General features: G+C 43.8%; 2 protein-coding genes across 3 annotated transcripts in view; one reads left to right on the top strand and one right to left on the bottom strand.

The window, feature by feature from the left end:
• Positions 1 to 6379: 6379 nt before the first annotated feature.
• Positions 6380 to 9570, top strand: LOC124004684 (lymphocyte activation gene 3 protein-like). Its single transcript, XM_046313377.1, has 8 exons — positions 6380 to 6516; positions 6675 to 6807; positions 7085 to 7293; positions 7537 to 7797; positions 7945 to 8250; positions 8444 to 8701; positions 9018 to 9139; positions 9242 to 9570. The coding sequence occupies exons 1-8, from the start codon at positions 6471 to 6473 to the stop codon at positions 9347 to 9349; spliced, it is 1443 nt and encodes a 480-aa protein (XP_046169333.1). The 5' UTR covers positions 6380 to 6470; the 3' UTR covers positions 9350 to 9570.
• A 24-nt stretch (positions 9571 to 9594) lies between these two features.
• The window catches only part of plekhg6 (pleckstrin homology domain containing, family G (with RhoGef domain) member 6), a 54348-nt gene continuing 44680 nt past the window's right edge, over positions 9595 to 19262 (bottom strand). Inside the window, exons 5-15 of one of the 2 annotated variants that reach the window (XM_046313375.1) lie at positions 17160 to 17255; positions 16916 to 16966; positions 16049 to 16198; positions 15767 to 15877; positions 14281 to 14430; positions 13792 to 13929; positions 13548 to 13667; positions 13154 to 13286; positions 12881 to 12996; positions 11077 to 12698; positions 9595 to 10490 (exon numbers count right to left, since the gene is read on the bottom strand). In XM_046313375.1, the coding sequence (XP_046169331.1) occupies positions 10280 to 10490; positions 11077 to 12698; positions 12881 to 12996; positions 13154 to 13286; positions 13548 to 13667; positions 13792 to 13929; positions 14281 to 14430; positions 15767 to 15877; positions 16049 to 16198; positions 16916 to 16966; positions 17160 to 17255 (2898 nt within the window). In that variant the 3' untranslated portion in view covers positions 9595 to 10279. The remainder of the gene's footprint in view (positions 10491 to 11076; positions 12699 to 12880; positions 12997 to 13153; positions 13287 to 13547; positions 13668 to 13791; positions 13930 to 14280; positions 14431 to 15766; positions 15878 to 16048; positions 16199 to 16915; positions 16967 to 17159; positions 17256 to 19262) is intronic. The other variant, XM_046313376.1, reaches the window with a different exon arrangement.

Genomic DNA, 19262 nt, shown 5'->3' with positions numbered 1-19262 from the left:
TTACTCCTACGTTCATGTACATATTACCTCAATTACCTCGAGTAACCTGTTCCCCAGAACATTGACTAGGTACCTGTACCCCGTATATATACTGTTGCCTCCTTATTGTTATTTTATTATGTTACTTTAGTTTATTTAGTAAATATTTTCCTAACTCTATTTTTCTTAAATGCATCGTTGGTTAAGGGTTTGTAAAGTAAGCATTTCACAGCAAGGTCTGCACCTGTTTTATCGGTACATGTGACAAATACATGGGACAAATACATTTTGTTTTGATTAATATAAGGAATTTTAAATGATTTATACTTTTACTTTTGATACTTAAGTATATTTAAAACCAAATACTTGTATACTTTTACTCAATAAGTATTTTACTGGCTGACTTTCACTTTTACTTGAGTATCTTCTATTATTTATTGTGTTACAGCCTGAATTTAAAAAAGAAGAAGCAGACATTGAAGAATATCCCTTTGAACATGGTGAAGTTATTAATTACACTTTGAATGGTGTATAAATTGACCCAGTCAATAAAAAGATACAAGCGTCCTTCCTACTCAGTTGACGGAGAGGAAGGAAACAGCTCAGGGATTTCACCATGAAGCCAATGGTGACTTTAAAACAGTTACAGAGTTTAATGGCTGTGATGGGAGAAAACTGAGGATGGATTAACAACATTGTAGTTACTCTGCAATACTAACCTACAGTAACTGACAGAGTAATAAAAAAAGGAAACCTGTACAGAATAAAAATATTCCAAAACATGCATCCTGTTTGCAACAAGGCACCAAAGTAATACTGCAAAAGAATGTGGCAAAGCAATTAACTTCTTGTCCTGAATACAAAGTGTTATGTTTGGAGCAAATCCAACACAACACACTACTGTGTACCACTCTCCATGTTTTCAAGCATAGTGGTGGCTGCATCATGTTATGGGTATTTAATCGTTTGTAATTGTTAAGTACTGGGGAGTTTTTCAGGATAAAAAAAAATAACGGAATGGAGCAATGCAACAGGCAAAATTATAGAGGAAAATCTGGTTTAGTCTGCTTTCCACCAGACTCTGGGAGATGAAATATTTACCTTTCATCAGGACAATAACCTAAAACACAAGACCAAATCTACACTGGAGTTACTTACCAAGAAGACAGTGAATGTTCCTGAGTGACCAGGTTACAGTTTTGACTTAAATCTGCTTGAAAATCTATGGCAAGACCTGAAATTGGCTGTCTAGCAGTGTGTACAGTTGCATGCACAGTCAGATTAATATAATAGTTTGTTTAAAACGTTTACAACATTTGAAAAAAGTCAAGGGGTCTGAATACTTTCCTAATGCACTGTAAACCGTGTCCCCTGACCCCCTCCCTGCCTCGGCCTCCAGTATCTATGCTGCAATAGTCTATGTGCCGGGGCCTATGGTCAGTCTTTTATATCTGGTGTAATTATCCTGTCTTATCTGGTGTCCTGTGTGAATTTAAGTGTGCTCCCTCTAATTGTCTCACTCTCCCTCTCTTCCTCCCCTCCCAGAGGATCTGAGCCCTAGGACCATGCCTCAGGACTACCTGGTCTCATGACTCCTAGCTGTCCCCAGTCCACCTGGTCATGCTGCTGCTCCAGTTTCAACTGTTCTGCCTGCGACTATGGAACCCTGACCTGTTTACCGGACATTCTACCTCTCTCTACCGCACCTGCTGTCTCAACCTCTGAATGACGATGCTGGTCATCTGGCCTTAATGGACATGTACTATCTCCACCTGGCACAGCCAGAAGAGGACTGGCCACCTCTCAGAGCCTGGGTTTTCTCTAGGTTTCTTCCTAGGTTCCTGCCTTTCTAGGGAGTGTTTCCTAGCCACCGTGCTTCTACTGTACATCTGCATTGCTTGCTGTTAGGGGTTTTAGGCTGGGTTTCTGTATAGCATGTGGTGACATCTGCTGATGTAAAAAGGGCTTTATAAATATGTTTGATTGATTGGTTAAAGTGTTTACATAACTATTGCCATACTCGGCCTACTGCCATAATCAGTTTAATATTGAATTATTGGTGTGCATGTAAACGTATTCAATGATCAACAAACAATTTGACAGAACTTGAAGAATTTTGAAAAGAATAATGGGCCATCTTTACACAATCCAGTTGTGGAAAGCTGTTAGAGATTTACCCAGGAAGACCCACAGCTGTAATCTCTGCCAAAGGTGATTCTAACATGTATTGACTCAGGGGGTTGAATACTTATCTTTCATGTTTGTTTTTTCAAATGTTAGAATTCTCCTTTCACTTTGACGTTAGAGTATTTTTGGTAGTTGACAAAAGAATTACAATTAAATATATTTGAATCCCACTTTGTAACATAACAAAATGTGGAAAAATCAAAGGGTGTTATACTTTCTGAAGGCTCTGCACATTCTTTCAGCAGACAATCTAGCTTATCTCATCACTCATCCGCCTCCTCTCAGCTGCCAGTAAAAGGCTGGCCATGGGAGCCTACTGATATGGCCAGACTGGGTTCAAATGCCTTCTGTTTCATTTTTCTGAATTTATATGTTTGTATATCTATGTAAGTATGTATGTATGTATGTCGGTATTATGTATTATTGTTATTGCTCTAGGGATACAATTATTGTTTGGATAACCTTATTTACTATTATGTATTGATTTAGAATCTTTTTTAAATTTTTATCTGTTACGCTTGTTGATGGAAGCATTGAACCAAGGTGCAGCGTGGTACATCTTCATTTTATTAAATGAACACCGAAAATGCAACAAATACAAACAAAATGTAAAGTTTCGTAGGGCTAAACAGCACAGTACCAAAACAAGATCCCACAAACTACAGGTGGGAAGAAGCTGCCAAAGTATGATCCCCAATCAGAGACAACGATAGACAGCTGCCTCTGATTGGGAACCATACCAGGCTAACAAAGAAATAGAAAACAGAGATTGCCCACCCTAGCCACACCCTGACCTAACCAAATAGAGAATTAAAAGGATATCTAAGGTCAGGGTGTGACATACTCTTTATGTGATGCGCACTGCAGAGAACACAGGAAGAAAAATGATCTAACTATTACTATTACAGTGTGTCAACTATTACAGTGTGTCAACCAACTGGCAATTTGACACGAAAATCTAATTTCATTCATTCATTCATTCAGTCATTCATTCACTGTCCACTGAAGTGAAGTGTATTAGTGTATTGAAATACTTCACAGCTCAAAGCTTTATTTGTTTTATTTGATGTATGCCTATATGAGCCCAGTTTAAATCAACCAACCACAAAATGCTAATTCAAATACAAATTCAACATCAAAATGCTATGCACAATTAAGAGTGATTCCATGTGAGGGGCATCTGTCTGTTTAAGACTTTCCCTCATCACTGCCTAACTGTGTATTTAAATACAGTATGTACATTTAAAGATCAGCAGGAGGAAAGACCACCTCACAAATCTGATTCACAGACCCTGAAAGCCAGCAAGAAGAGAGAGAAGGGGGGGGGGGGGGGTTGTGGTCCCAATGTACTGACTGAGCCACCAAATATGGGCCAAAAACAGACAGCCTGTGATTTCAACAGGTTTACATGGAAACGTTTTGAGGTTTTGAAGAGAGTAGTGGGTGAGGGGGGTTGATAGATGAGATAAAAATATTAAAAGATGTGTCCAACACAGAGAGATTCACTGCTGTCTGAACCAGGGGGAAATATGGCAGCTACAAGAACACAAACAACTCTTGGGGCTTCACCCACACATTTCCATCTATCCATCCATCCATCCATCTACAGTTGAAGTCAGAAGTTTAATACACTCTAGACAAATACATTTAAACTCATTTTTTCACAATTCCTGACATTTAATCCAAGAAAAAAATCCCTGTTTTAGGTCAGTTAGGATCCCCACTTTATTTTAAGAATGTGAAATGTCAGAATAATAGTAGAGAGAATGATTTATTTCAGCTTTTATTTCTTTCATCACATTCCCAGTGGGTCAGAAGTTTACATACACTCAATTAGTATTTGGTAGCATTGCCTTTAAATTGTTTAACCTGGGTCAAACGTTTCGGGTAGCCTTCCACATGCTTCCCACAATAAGTTGAGTGAATTTTGTCCCATTCCTCCTTACAAAGCTGGTGTAACTGAGTCAGGTTTGTAGGCCTCCTTGCTCGCACACACTTTTTCAGTTCTGCCCACAAATCTTCTATAGGATTGAGGTCAGGGCTTTGTGATGGCCACTCCAATACCTTGACTTTGTTGTCCTTAAGCCATGGGGTGGCAGGGTAGCCTAGTGGTTAGAGCGTTGGACTAGTAACCGGAAGGTTGCAAGTTTGAATCCCCGAGCTGACAAGGTACAAATCTGTCGTTCTGCCCCTGAACAGGCAGTTAACCCACTGTTCCTAGGCCGTCATTGAAAATAAGAATTTGTTCTTAACTGACTTGTCTAGTAAAATAATAATAAAAAAAGCCATTTTGCCGCAACTTTGGAAGTATGCTTGGGGTCCTTGTTCATTTGGAAGACCCATTTGTGACCAAGCATTAACTTCCTGACTGATGTCTTGAGATGTTGCTTCAATAAATCCACATAATTTTCCATCCTTATGAAGCCATCTATTTTGTGAAGTGCACCAGTCCCTCCTGCAGCAAAGCACCCCCATAACATGATGCTGCCATTGGGACACGGTTGGGATGGTGTTCTTCGGCTTGCTTTACTGTGGATATAGATACTTTTGCACCTGTTTCCTCCAGCATCTTCACAAGGTCCTTTGCTGTTATGGGATTGATTTGCATTTGTCGCACCAAAGTATGTTCATCTCTAGAAGATGAGGGGTATGATGGCTGCGTGGTCCCATGGTATTTATACTTGCGTACTATTGTTTGTACAGATGAACGCGGTACCTTCAGGCGTTTGGAAATTGCTCCCAAGGATGAACCAGACTTGTGGAGATTTCCCCATGAAAAGAGGTACTGTGTTTGAAGGTAGGCCTCGAAATACATCCACAGGTACACCTCCAATTGACTCAAATGATGTCAATTAGCCTCACAGAAGCTTCTCAAGCCATGACATCATTTTCAGGAATTTTCCAAACTGTTTAAAAGCACAGTCAACTTAGTGTATGTAAACTTCTGACTCACTGAAATTGTGATACAGCGAATTAAAAGTTAAATAATCTGTCTGTTAACAATTGATGGAAAAATTACTTGTGTCATGCACAAAGTAGATGCCCTAACCAACTTGCCAAAACTATAGTTTGTTAACAAGAAATGTGTGAAGTGGTTAAAAAACACGTTTGAATGAATCCAACCTAAGTGTTTGTAAACTTCTGATTTCAACTATCTATCTAACTATCCATCCATCCATCCATCCACCCATCCGCCTAACGTCCATCTGTGTGTCTGTCTGACTGACTGACTGTCTGTCTGACTGTCTGTGTCTGAAACTATAGAGCAGTGTAGGTGGTATGATGGGAACCTGATGCTATAAACTCAAATACTGTCCCTAAACTTCAGAATAGCCCTGTATGACTGAGGCAGAGAGCGAGAAAGAGAGAGACATAAAGGGAGATGGAAATCACTATCATCATCATCATGTATTCTCCATCAAAACAAAGCCAACCACCATTCAATGACTTGCATTACTGGAACCGGCCCTGTCCTCTCATGTATGCTCGTGAGCTGGTAACTTTCAGCAGTGAGAACTGCATGTTGATCAATGTGGAAGGATACAGTGGTTAGACTGTGCACACTTTTGGCAACCCTGTACTTCCTGTAAGTTCCACTGAGTAGAAATACATAAATATATAAATACTGTGTATTCCAGTACTGCATGTTTCTGATGATATGATGAATCTTTTGTAATACACTGTTTTTTATACCACTGTGTACCAGTAAGGTAACTTGAGCAGAGAGAGGGGGGGGGTAGAGAGAAAGAGAGAGAGAGAGAGAGAGAGAGAGAGAGAGAGAGAGAGAGAGAGAGAGAGAGAGAGAGAGAGAGAAAGGAGGGGTGGAGGGGGAGAAAGAAAGAGAGAGAGGGAGAGAGCGAGAGAGAGAGAGCGAGAGAGAGAGATGAGGGGGAGGGAGAGAGAGAGGGGAGGGAAAGAGAGAGGGGGAGGGGGGGGGAGAGAGAAAGAGAGAGAGGGGAGGGGGAGAGAGAGAGAGAGAGGGAGAAAGAGAATCCGTGGAAGGGAGCATGTACGATTCCCTGTTTGTGTGGCTGTCTGACATTTTCCATGTTGCGTCAGTGAGACTGACACAAACCGCAACAAAGACCGTCTCGTTGCTCATGTCACATGGCCAGGAGAGGGACTACCTGCTTAGGCACCTCCCTCTTCCCACAACTCACACCTACAGGCCTTTATATACCCAGACCCAATTGACAGAAACACACACGACAGCAAGAGATCAAAGAGGGACACAGATACTAAGCTAGTTTTGCAACAACAATCTGTTGACCAAAACTTCAGAAGGAAGGAGAAAAGAAGAGACCATGTGGCAGTATCTCCTCCTCTTGGGAACATCCCTGTTAGTGACAGGTGAGATCTTACAGATGATCTGTAGTCATTGTTTTTTAAATGAAAATGTGTTGCAATTTAAACCGATTTAAAGAAATGTTATAACATGCTTTGATATGTACTTACGGATGGAGGATTGGGTATGTGTGTTTATTCAGACAGCATGTGTATTTGTTCAGGTGGTCGGTGTCAGTGTCTGTCTGAGTATACTGAGATGTTCGCAGAGGCAGGGTCCCAGGCAGTGTTACCCTGCACGTGTCGCTCTCCCTCCGCCTCTGCAGCCGTCGTCCTCTGGAGCAAGGACCTTGAGGGGTACGACTGCCTTTCTCTCGGTCCATGTCTTTCATGCTCTCCTCCTTATTCATCTCTCTCATCCACTCTGTCTCTGTCTACCTGTGTGACTCCAATATCCTCAAAGATTCCCTTTTTATCTTTCTCTATCTGGTCTTTCTTTCTCTTGTCCTCTTAATACATTTTTCTGTAATGACAGTGTTCTATAGGAGAGCATAGCAATGCATTGCTATTGATCTGTATGTCTGTACAATACAAGTGTCATGTTTGAAACGTAGCATCTCTTCCTCTCTCTCAGGACAGTATGGAGAAAGGCAAAGAGTGGACTGAAGCACTGGGGAATAGGAGCTGCCCAGCGTGTTCGATGTCCCCATTCAGAGGTTGGAGCTGGTGACTACAGCCTGTACATAAAGGAGGTGAGGCAGGAGGACAGCGGGAAGTACACCTGCATGGTGCAGGACGGCGAGAAAATCCTCTCTAAGAGGATCCTCCTCAGGGTCATCAAAGGTAAGGGGCTAAAATAGACAGTAACTTATGTGAAATACTGTGTGGAAAATTAAATGAACTTTCAGTGATATTCACAGTCATTTTAAAGTGATATTTGCATCATTTTAAAGTGATATTTACATGCTGTAATAACAAGGTATAACTATATTTATCTGCTGATTATCATACAGTCACACATATCATAAACCTGTGAATATGATTAACATCTCATTGCTCTTACTTACCCATGTCTTTCTTTCACAGTATCCATCTCCCCACCTGCTCCAGTGGAGGGCAACAAAATGACGATCACTTGCAGTGTCTCTCCATGGTCACAGGAGGCGACAGTGAGCTGGATGCTCAACGAGAAGAGAGTTTACCCTGACAGTGCAGTTTATGTCCTTTCAAAGAACCAGGCGAGTGCTTTGGAGAGCAAGGCATCTGCAGGCATGATGGGTAACTGGAGCTGTGTAGTGCATAAAGGGAGGAAACAAGGGAAGGCCACCACGGCCCTGACAGTGAGAGGTGAGGACTCAGACACGGTGATGTCATGTTTGGAAGGAATAAAACATTCAAATGCAGCTGATATATTGAAGACGGTTAATATTAAGTTTTCTGTCTTCCTCCCTTCTCTCCTATCCATCGTTTTCCCCCGTCTCTTCTCTCGCTCAGGTATCGTTAACCCCTCCAGTGCCAGTGCCAAGGTGTATGCTGAGGTGGGGTCTGCTGTCACCCTCCCCTGTGTGTTCTCCACTGGACTCACCCCATCAGACACAGCCTGGGAGAGACTGGACATCTCTGGCTCTGCTCTCCCACTCCCACCCTCCTTCAACCTGACCTCCCTGCTATCCCTCCCTCCCTGGGACAGGTCTGTGGGTGTGGGGCAAGTGGGGCAGGGGGACGGGGGCAGGTACAGGTGCTCAGGGACAGTGGAGGGGCGCCGGGTGACCAAGGAGATGCAGTTGGTGACTGCCCAAGGTGAGCCAGGCATAAAAAATGGATGACGGTATGATATTGTAGCAGTCTCCTCATTTCAATGCCTACAGTGAGTTGTCCCTTTCTGCAAAATGGCAAACATTGAAGGTAAATGTTTGAGATGAGATGTGAAAATGGTGCTTTAGAATTAGCAATCACAATGCTAATGATGATCCTGTGTGTTCGCTCTACTCAGTGCTCAGCAACTCACCATCTACCCAGAAGGCCCCAGTATCACTGACCTGTCACCTCAGCAACGCCAGCGAGGTCACTGAATACGAGTGGGTCCGAGTGACCTATGACCTCAATGGCACCCAATCAGAGAGCTCCGTCCAGAAAGGGAGGGTCCTGGGGATCAACAGAGTGACAGACAGGAACTCTGGCGAATGGGCTTGTCGATTCCACGGGAAAAAAGGAGTTCTAGGGAGCGTGACATACCACCTACATTTGATGAGTAAGTCCTATCTGCCTACTTTGATTCACTGTCTATTTGCATGGATCTAGGTAGATGCAGACACAATTAAAATACAACAAATATCAGCTAGATGTGTAACATTTGTCATAATTAGACACAGGGGCGGAAGGTAGCCTAGCAGTTAAGAACGTTGTGCCAGTAACCGAAAGGTGGCTCGTTTGAATCCCCAAGCCGACTAGATGAAAAATCTGTGGATGTGGTCTAATTGCTCCTGTAAATTGCTCTGGATAACAGCTTCTGCTAAATTACTCAACTGTAAACTAAAATCTATCCTTGTTCTGTCTTGGTTGATCAGGTGGTCTGATGAGAGATAATGAGACAGGTTCTTCCAGTAATGTTGCCATGGTAGCCGGCCTGGGTTTCTTCCTCTTGGTGCTGCTGTTGGTCTTGGTGCAGATGTACAGGAACTATCGGAGGGTACGTTCAACTACAGCTGTGTGTGTTTTCCTTAAATCCACGTTGACATTGAAAATACGTTTTTTAAAGGTTTATGTAATAGTTATTTAATCTCCTCTACAGCGTAAGCTGATCCTGCAGTACCCTGCCCTGGAGACCATTGTTCACACCATTGCTAATGAGAGAGAGGACAGAGAGAGGAACAGAGTGAAAGAAGATGAGATCCCGTAATAGACGAGTCTCTGCAATATGACATTTGAAATCATTTGACATGTCTATGATCAGTTGGAAGATTGTGGTATTTGTACATATTAATTCAGTGCAGACAATTGTAGCAGTTTTTCATATTTTCACCAAAACAAATGTGATTGATTTTGTATATTTATGCCTTATTTTCACTACCGGCACCTTAACCACCTATTAGACTTTTGTAATATAATGACTGAGAATAAAATTATCTAAACACTTCATTGGTTTAAATCTCTCTCTTTATTACAATGTATCAGTATGAATCTCCCCAATGGGTCACAATACCAAATATGCAGTTACTCTTATAAATTAACAACTCAAATGAAGTTCAATGAAACATGTATGTACAGTATGTAGAGCATTTCACTTAACTGACAAAACATCAAAAAGTACACTTGTATAAGACAGTACAGGCGTCTACAGATGTAGGATCTTAATAATGCTACAGCAACAAGATTTGAACGTTTAGTCCATAATGTTGCTTGAGCTGGCCAAAAGTAGGCTACTTGAAAAGTGCAATATTTTTAATATAACCATGTGTTAGTGCGGGTTTTCAGGTCCATTTACATAAATCACAAAGCTTATCTGCATTTCCAGCACTGCAGGAAAAACCTCAGCAACAAAAGAGTGATCAAATGAAGATCCTACATCTGTAGCTCTAACAATATTATGCAGGTTGAAGAAAATGATTCTGATGTTCACTCAGACTCATAATCAAAATCAAAATCACTCACAAACATTCCATGCAACAAACTGAAATTCAACATTTGGTGTCAATCAGCTCACTCAATCAACATCTTGCTGTGGAAAAGTATCTCTCCGGCACAGTGAAAATCTCAAATGACATATTATTCCCCATAAAGTGCAGATAAAGTCTTGGAGAATGAAGGACTCCCAGTACCCTATGCAGAACTACACCTGACTAATCGTCCCGTCCTCATGCGTGCCGATTCGCTGGAAGTCTCTCAAGGTCAAAGTTTGGCTGAGCCCCACCGTAGCCGCTTCCCACCACTCCTCATCAACCCCAACGCCACTGTCCTCTGGGGTCAGCTGATCCAGGACCTCATCGGCTTCAAAGCACCAGCCTGGCCAATCAACGCTGGTGCCATCAGGGAAGGCGGGGCTAGAAGAGAGAGGGGGAAAAAAACTTTTACAATGGAGATAAACTTGTTGGATTGCAAATAGTTTAGTCACAAGATTTGTTTCTGCTTTAGTCTACTTCCATGTTGTTCACTGGAATGTTTGGCGTGACATTAACAAAGTAGTTGGCTATCACCAATCTGGTGATCAGGCTAGATTGGTTATGATGATGTGGTTGTCATGACATGAAACATGGTTACGGGTGGCATGTCATGGTTATGATGACGTGGTTGTCATGACATGAAACATGGTTACGGGTGGCATGTCATGGTTATGATGACTTGGTTGTCATGACATGAAACATGGTTACGGGTGGCATGTCATGGTTATGACAGTAAATGCAACTTCCAAGAATAACGATTTGAACATAGTGATCCTACACTACATGGTAATCAGCCCAGTAGGTAGAGTGATAAAATAACCCAGAATAAAACTGTTCCATAGTGGCCATCAGCCACCCACACCTAGCTGACTGAGTCATTTCAATAGATGAATCTTCAAACTGATCATGCATACTTTGAAGACCTTTTATTATTTTATTTCCAACTGAGTTTTGATGTAAAACTCACCTGCTCTTCTTCTCCTCCTCCTCATCATCTCCGTCCACCCTCTCCTCTATCCATCCATGACTGACGCTGGGGGCCAGCCGTCTGACCAGCTCCACCTCTTCCCACTCAGTCTCTCTATCCCCTTCACTGGGCGACTGGGACGTAGTGGTGGAGAAAGACGGAGAAGGAGGAAGAGCCCATGTTCTGAAGGTTGGAGATTTCCCCTTTCCCTCTCTGTCCTTTCTTCTCTCCTTGGCCCGGTTCAAAATGCTCTCCAGGGGGGAGGGGTGCAAGTATGGATCCAACCCAGGAGGGGGAGAGTGGGCTATTCGCGCGTTGGAGGGCTTGGCTGAGGTCAGAAGAGAATTATATCCTCCTTGGAAGATGATATCTGGTATGGACGTGCTCCTCTGGGTCTTCAACTTAGGGCTTTTTGGGGTGTTTTCTTTTTCCTCTGGGATGTCTTTAGGCAGCTCTGGCCTAGAGAAAGTGTGGGGCTCTGGGGAGGACTCTCTCTCTGCAGGCATGTCCCAGAACACCCCTCCGTTCATCTTCAAGGACCCCAGCTTGAGCACCAGGTGAGAGTCAGAGCTCTGTCCGGAGGAACCCGAGTTGTGTTGGTAGGAACCCCTGAGTTTCTGGTTGCAGTCTGAATAAGAGTTGGAGGAAGAGTTTGTGTGTGATTCAGACTGGGCCATCCCAGAGCTGTCAGATCCACTTTGTGACATCTGAGGGGCAGCAGTCTGCTCAATGTTTATTGGCCTTCTCCTGCGTAACCGTGGTGAATTCAGCTTCCGAGAAAACCTCCGTAATTCCACTAAAGCTTCCTCTCCTGATTGGGTGAGCCACGAGTTCCTCATGGCTTGTTGCTCCACTGACTGGGGGGCAGAATTCCTCCGTGTGGATGTGGCTCGTCCTCCCTGTGAGAGAAATCCTTGGGATTCTATTGGACTAATAATGATAGAAACCTTTGCATTGTTTTCCCTGCATGTAGAAAGTGGGAAAGTGCTGGATTGGTGTCGTGGGTCGTCTATGTCGTGGTCTATGTCGTGGTCTATGTTAGGATATCCGCCTAGCAACAGGTTGTGCGGCCCGTTGGGTTTGGGTTGAAAGGTTTCTGTTGCCACTTGAGGTAGAGAGTTAGACTGTCTGGAATGGGTCCAGGTCACCCTTCGTTCTTTTATCCCCCTGGACTCAATCCCCTCCTCCCATTGGTTGATGTCTCCGATCTCGCTCACCCTTGCCTCTGACATCATAACCTCATCCATGACCCTGCCACCTCCTTGCCCCTTTTTCATTACCCCGCCTGCAAATGATTGGTTATGAATGTCACTGAGCTTGCGTGGTTGTCCTGGCAACATTGCATCTTTATAGTGCACTGGTTCCTGAGTTGGTTGTCCCGCCTCTGTTGCTATGGACACCAATGTCCCATTCACTGATTGGATGAGAAGTTCCTCAACAGGTTTCACCTCCAAAGAAAAAGGGATTTGTGCTTCTGATTGGTCAGGAGGCTGATCTACTGACTCCTCAATGGTCATCTTGGGCTCTGTAGGGGGTGTGGCTTGTTCCTGTAGCTGTAGGTCTCTCTGTTTGGTCTGCAGTCGTCTGCTGGCCTCTGTCTCTCTCAGGCCCTGCAGTGTTTCCTGTCAATGAATGGAAGAAAGAAAGAGGGATAAGAGGAGAGCATCGATATCACTGTATGTTACACAATATGTACATTGTGCATTTAATCATTCATTCATTGATTTAACACCAAAGAGACCAAAAGGTAACTACAATAAATCATGTCATTACCATTTTAGTCAGTATTCTTCTGTCTGTTTACCTGTGCCTTGTGGATGGTGAAGACCCATGTAGAGCAGCTCTCTGGGCTAGAGGTGGAGAAGGTGTAGACATTCGCCGCACAGCCCAGAACACTCACCTCCACCACCACAAACGAACCTGGGAGATGGAGAGGAAGAGAAGGAAAGAGCGAGGGAGAGATAAAGAGAGAACTGTCATTTAAAACTCTACAACTGGTCTCTGTAGCAAGAGACAGAGCAGCGTTTCATCTTTCCACTTCTAGGATATGTACTGTATGGTCAATGACTGTACTCACAGCCATCTTTGAGTGTGTCACAGCGTGTTCTATCCAGGGCCAGTGGGGGGCGAACTACCTTCAGTCTCTCTGCCTTCTTCTGGACCTTGGTCACCAGCAGCACGTCAGAGAAGAGCAGAGCTGTCACCTCCAGCTTCACCACATAACAGAAGCCCAAAGAAACATGACATCTATATTTGACATGTTAGTCATTTAGCAGATGCTCGTATCCAGAGCAACTTACAGTTAGTGCATTCATCTTAAGATAGCAAGGTGAGACAACCACATATCACAGTCGTAGTAAGTACATTTTTCCTCAAAGTCCGTGCTAATGAGATAATAATTTTAGGAAGAATCGTCTACATGGAAGTCAATGTTTCACTGGAACAGAGTGAGATTCTGTCACTCAACCTACCTTGTGATCCTTCCTTCCTCTGATCTTCAGGGTCTCCTCCAATAGCAGCTTGCGTATGACCCCAGGACCCACCCCTCTGACAGGGCACGTCAAATCAAAACTGCAGAACTCTCTGACATGCTGTGGATGACATCAACATTGACTACTCACTGTCTGCATCACACATTACAGTATCTATATTGTTTTCTAGGGTTGGTGTAGTTTCCTATCCTGTTCCTAGAAAGGTTTTTCTTCTCTCTTTCACCTTGTCGATTTCCTCATTCATGCCCTCCATCACGTCATATCCCTCTATCTTCTGGGCGGAAAGCGAGAGGGCCTGCTCATCATCCTTAAGCCTCAAGTAGTCATTGATGCTGTCCAGAAACCCATTAACACAAGCCAACTGGAGGAGAGAGAGGGATAGGGAGAGATAGATAGAAAGAGAGAGATAGAGAAAAAAGAGAGTGAGTGAGAGAGAGTGAGAGAGAGAGAGAGAGAGAGAAACAGAGCGAAGGAGAGTGTGTGTGTGTGTGTGTGTGTGTGTGTGTGTGTGTGTGTGTGTGTGTGTGTGTGTGGGACAGAGAGATTTCCTTAATTTGCATTTTCATCTATTACTAGTAGAGGCAATTGGCGATTAGCTAGTAAGAAAATGGTGCTGGAACGCGCAACTTCCTTTTCTAATGAACATGAACAGCCTCAGGCCTGACAAACTGAATTAAAAGGCCTTGATTGAAAAGGCCAGCTCTTCACTCACCATGCCCCTGAGTGTGTGCTGAGTGTGGGGAGCCTGGGTGGTCTTGAGGACAGCCTTCAGCAGCAGGGGGTACTTGGTGATCCTCTGGATGGGTTTGGCCTGCATATCTCCCAGACGCATCCGCTCACACTGGGGGTGTGTCTCCACCCACTGTGGACACAGAGAAAAACATTATTTTGTGTCTTCTAGTAGAGTCTCTACACCTTACACCCAAAGTTATGGCCTCCGTAGAACTCATGTAAATGCAGTGTTGTTACGGTGTATGAAATATTATTGTTACATGGTACTGGACAAATTCAAAGGCTTGAAGAACTCATCATGGAGATTCTTTGAAAAAGCTGTAAAAGTGCTTAGACAGCAAAAAACAGCCCAAAACACGTTCTAATCTTTAAGAAGACAATGTGCAGGCTAGGCTCTCTGAGTCATTAGGTCAGAGCGTTGGTGTAACAAGTGTTTGGCCTTCAGGATATTACCAATAACAGAAGGCCTGGATATGGTGATCATCAAAACCACTAGAACATGATCAATAACAGAAGAAGTTCTGCGGATGCTATGACTCAATTCACTGATGTTCCTGTGTTACCGTAATGAAGGGTAGTTTGGAGAACCATGTGTGTGACGCAGAGTGACTTTGGGTGAGAGTGAAAGGGTGTGCGTGCAATATGTAAACAAGAAGGGGGCTTGTGTATGAAGTGGTGTGTGTGTGTGTTTGTTTCCGTCTCCCATTCCATGTACCATAATGCTGCTATTGGCAAGGACATTCTCACCTTTACTGTTAAGGCAAGTTCTACCAACAAAATAGAACCTAGCTCTCTGGTACCCTGCAAACCATGGTCCTTTCTGTGTTTTCCACCCTGAGGTCTGAGGTCTGTATCACATGTTGTTAATGCTTTCTGTTCATACTGAGACATGACCTAGACATGACCTAGACATGACCTAGACATGACCGCCTTGTTGACCTGGTGGCTACAGAGGTGAGACAAGTGGAGTCACCAACTGAACACATACACAAACATTCCCTTTGCAGAGGAGCCTGGTTTGATGTTGATGATCATGTGTTTTCTTGTCTGCTGAATAAGCCAGATATTGTTGTTGTGGGGGAGGCCAGAGGGAGGGGCTTATTCTGGAGGTGGGCTGCTCATTGGACTCCTTTTCTGACAAGCTGCTTAAATTACCAGCCCCTCGTGTCACTCCTGAACAGCCTCGTAACAGTGCATGCTTGCTACGGTGATATTGGGTAGTCTCTGCCATGTTCACAGGCTGACAGTACCTGGACTTCAGATAGCAGGCCTACATAAGACAAAGCTGATAGCGAGGTACATCTCTGTGTCAGCAGTCATGGACAGCCTTTCTGTGTGAAGAAGAAGGTGCTATCTGTTTCCATATGTGTCCAGATATCCTTGTCCTGAGATGTTTATATGAATTATTATTTGTGGATTCAAATAAAGTATAAAAATGTGTTTGTGTGTGCGTGTGTTTAACTCACCATTAAGTAGGTGTGGAAGTGCAGGTTGGTGTCTGTCAGTTTGCTCGTAATGTCCACTGTGCTCTCCTCCTTACAACAGTAATGCAGATAGGTGGAGAAACGCTCAGGGAACTACAGACAGAGAGTGGGGATGGGATTAGACAAAGATTGCTGTAAACAAACATGTTTTAAACCCATGACCCGTGTTTCCATTCCTTCCTTCCTTTCACCTCCGTTTGACCCTCATACTTTCATCCCATATGTGAACCTGATACTAGATCTGATTGACAGTCAGTACTGTACCTGCAGGCATCCTGCCTCTAACCCCAGGGGGTCAAAGGGCTTCCCCGTCCTGCGGACTTCCTGTAACATGGGATACATCACTTCCTGCCAGAAGAGCCGGTGGGCACTGAGGATGGAGGGAAGGTTGGAGAAGAGGCTCTCAGGTGTCACCTGAAGAAGAGAGGGCCAGGAAAAAGAGGGTGATGATAATCCTGCTTTCTTGATTTTGAACCTACAATCAACCCCACACCTCTGATTTTTTGGAAGTGTCAATGTCATTATGTGTTGAAATTTGTGTTTGTCTAAAGTCAATAAAAAGATATGATAGTTGTAGACCTTTTGTGATAAAAAAAGATGAAGAGGGTAATTGTTTGACAAAGCTGCAGTGTCTAGCTGAAGAACTCTGCAGAACTCACTCCCCCACATTCTCAGATACTTTCCACATTCTCAGCGGAATTATCTAACCTACTGTTATTGAGCTGAATGTTCCATCTGCCCTGGTGTGTTCTGTGTCAGATAGAGCATATGTTCTCAGTGTGTTAGTATGTCAGCTCAGCAGTATGTACTGTATATACAGTATGTTGTTTGTACAGTATGTTGTACTACAGCAGCCGGTTTGAACTAGGCCCAAGGGCCCCCCCTTGAAATGGGTACTGGTTTTAAATTCAACCAAAGGTCAAAGTCATTAATGAAAACACACACACACCTGAAACCCAGTCAGATCATGCCAGATCCAGCTCAAAAGCACATGCTTAGTTCATTGCAACACATCTATTTGAGTGGTCAGCCGGGAAACACAGATAGGCCCAAAGACCAGGGAGTGAGTTCTAGAGAAAATGTCCCCTACAGAAAACCCTGTGAATGAGAACCCAGCTCATATAGACTGACCTCTAAGAGGAATCCATGCTGGTGCAGGTTGGTAAGAGCTGCCATCACCAACTGAGAAACATAATGACACAAACAAACACGGACATGAAAAATGACATTGCAATAAAAGATGCTATACAGATAAAAGTAACTATTATCGTATTTCTATTATGAATAGTCACTGGTTGTTATGGACACATCACTGAAAGACATTGATACATTTTCAGTAATGAGAGCAGAGTGTCTGTCTGTCTGCCTGTCTTACATCAGTGACAACAGTGAGCTTGTTGATGTAGGTGAGCTCAGTGTGGATCAACTCCCACAGCGCCTCCTGTTGGTGCCTCTGGGTCTTACACATCATCTGATCAGAGAGAGAGAGAGATAGAGAGAGAGAGAGCGGGGGGAGAAAGAGATATGTTGTAAAAGGGAGGGAGAGAGAGAGAGAGATATGTTGTAAAATGGAGAGAAAGAGAGAGGGTGGGAGAAAGAGATATGTTGTAAAAGGGGAGAGAGAGATATGTTGTAAAAGGGAGAGAGAGAGAGAGAGAGAGAGAGAGAGAGAGAGAGAGAGATGGTGGGAGAAAGAGATATGTTGTAAAAGGGAGGGAGAGAGAGGGTGGGAGAACGAGATATGTTGTAAAAGGGAGGGAGAGAGGGGGGAGAAAGAGAGATATGTTGTAAAAGGTAGGGAGAGAGAGAAGATATGTTGTAAAAGGGAGAGAGAGAAAGAGAGAGGGGGTGGGTGGGAGAAAGAGATATGTTGTAAAAGGGAGGGAGAGAGAGGGGGTGGGAGAAAGAGATATGTTGTAAAAGGGAGGGAGAGAGGGGTGGGAGAAAGAGAGATATGTTGTAAAAGGTAAGGAGAGAGAGGGAGAGAGAGGGTGGGAGAAAGAGATGTGTTGTAAAAAGGAGGGAGAGAGAGAGAGGGTGGGAGAAAGAGATATGTTGTAAAAGGGAGGGAGAGAGAGAGGGGGTGGGAGAAAGAGAGATATGTTGTAAAAGGTAAGGAGAGAGAGGGAGAGAGAGGGTGGGAGAAAGAGATGTGTTGTAAAAAGGAGGGAGAGAGAGAGAGGGTGGGAGAAAGAGATATGTTGTAAAAGGTAAGGAGGGAGAGAGAGATATGTTGTAAAAAGGAGGGAGAGAGAGAGAGGGTGTGGGAGAAAGAGATATGTTGTAAAAGGTAGGGAGAGAGAGATATGTTGTAAAAGGGAGAGAGAGAGAGAGAGAGAGAGAGAGAGAGAAAGAGAGAGAGAGTGTGCGAGAAAGAGATATGTTGTAAAAGGGAGGGAGAGAGAGAGAGGGGTGGGAGAAAGAGATATGTTGTAAAAGGTAAGGAGAGAGAGAGAGAGAGGGGTGGGAGAAAGAGATATGTTGTAAAAGGTAAGGAGAGAGAGAGAGGGGGTGGGAGAAAGAGATATGTTGTAAAAGGGAGGGAGAGAGAGGGGTGGGAGAAAGAGATATGTTGTAAAAGTTAAGGAGAGAGAGAGAGAGAGGGTGGGAGAAAGAGATATGTTGTAAAAGGTAAGGAGAGAGAGAGAGAGAGGGTGGGAGAAAGAGATATGTTGTAAAAGGTAAGGAGAGAGAGAGAGGGGGTGGGAGAAAGAGATATGTTGTAAAAGGTAAGGAGAGAGAGAGAGAGAGGGTGGGAGAAAGAGATATGTTGTAAAAGGTAAGGAGAGAGAGAGGGCGGGTGGGAGAAAGAGATATGTTGTAAAAGGTAAGGAGAGAGAGAGAGGGTGGGATAAAGAGATATGTTGTAAAAGGTCAGGAGAGAGAGAGAGAGTGTGGGAGAAAGAGATATGTTGTAAAAGGGAGGGAGAGAGAGAGGGGGGTGGGAGAAAGAGATATGTTGTAAAAGGTAAGGAGATAGAGAGAGGGGGTGGGAGAAAGAGATATGTTGTAAAAGGGAGGGAGAGAGAGAGAGAGAGAGAGAGGGTGGGAGAAAGAGATATGTTGTAAAAGGGAGGGAGAGAGAGAGAGGGGTGGGAGAAAGAGATATGTTGTAAAAGGTAAGGAGATAGAGAGAGGGGTGGGAGAAAGAGATATGTTGTAAAAGGGAGGGAGAGAGAGAGGGTGGGGGAAAGAGATATGTTGTAAAAGGGAGGGAGAGAGAGAGGGTGGGGGAAAGAGATATGTTGTAAAAGGGAGGGAGAGAGAGTGTGTGCGAGAAAGAGATATGTTGTAAAAGGGAGGGAGAGATAGAGAGAGTGTGGGAGAAAGAGATTTGTTGTAAAAGGGAGGGAGAGAGAGAGTGTGGGAGAAAGAGATATGTTGTAAAAGGTAGGGAGGGAGAGTGAGGGTGTGGGAGAAAGAGATATGTTGTAAAAGGGAGGGAGGGAGAGAGAGTGTGGGAGAAAGAGATATGTGG

This window comes from Oncorhynchus gorbuscha, linkage group LG19 (assembly GCF_021184085.1).
Source record: "Oncorhynchus gorbuscha isolate QuinsamMale2020 ecotype Even-year linkage group LG19, OgorEven_v1.0, whole genome shotgun sequence".
NCBI classification, from domain to species: domain Eukaryota; kingdom Metazoa; phylum Chordata; class Actinopteri; order Salmoniformes; family Salmonidae; genus Oncorhynchus; species Oncorhynchus gorbuscha.
Note: the sequence above shows the minus strand (reverse complement) of the source record. Positions and strands in the feature narration are given on the sequence as shown.

Coding starts and splice junctions, on each gene's coding strand:
- LOC124004684 (XM_046313377.1), top strand. CDS start 6,471: ATGTGGCAGTATCTCCTCCTCTTGGGAACATCCCTGTTAGTGACAG. Junction 8,251..8,443: donor GCAGTTGGTGACTGCCCAAG/GTGAGCCAGGCA, acceptor CGCTCTACTCAG/TGCTCAGCAACTCACCATCT. Junction 8,702..9,017: donor ATACCACCTACATTTGATGA/GTAAGTCCTATC, acceptor TTGGTTGATCAG/GTGGTCTGATGAGAGATAAT.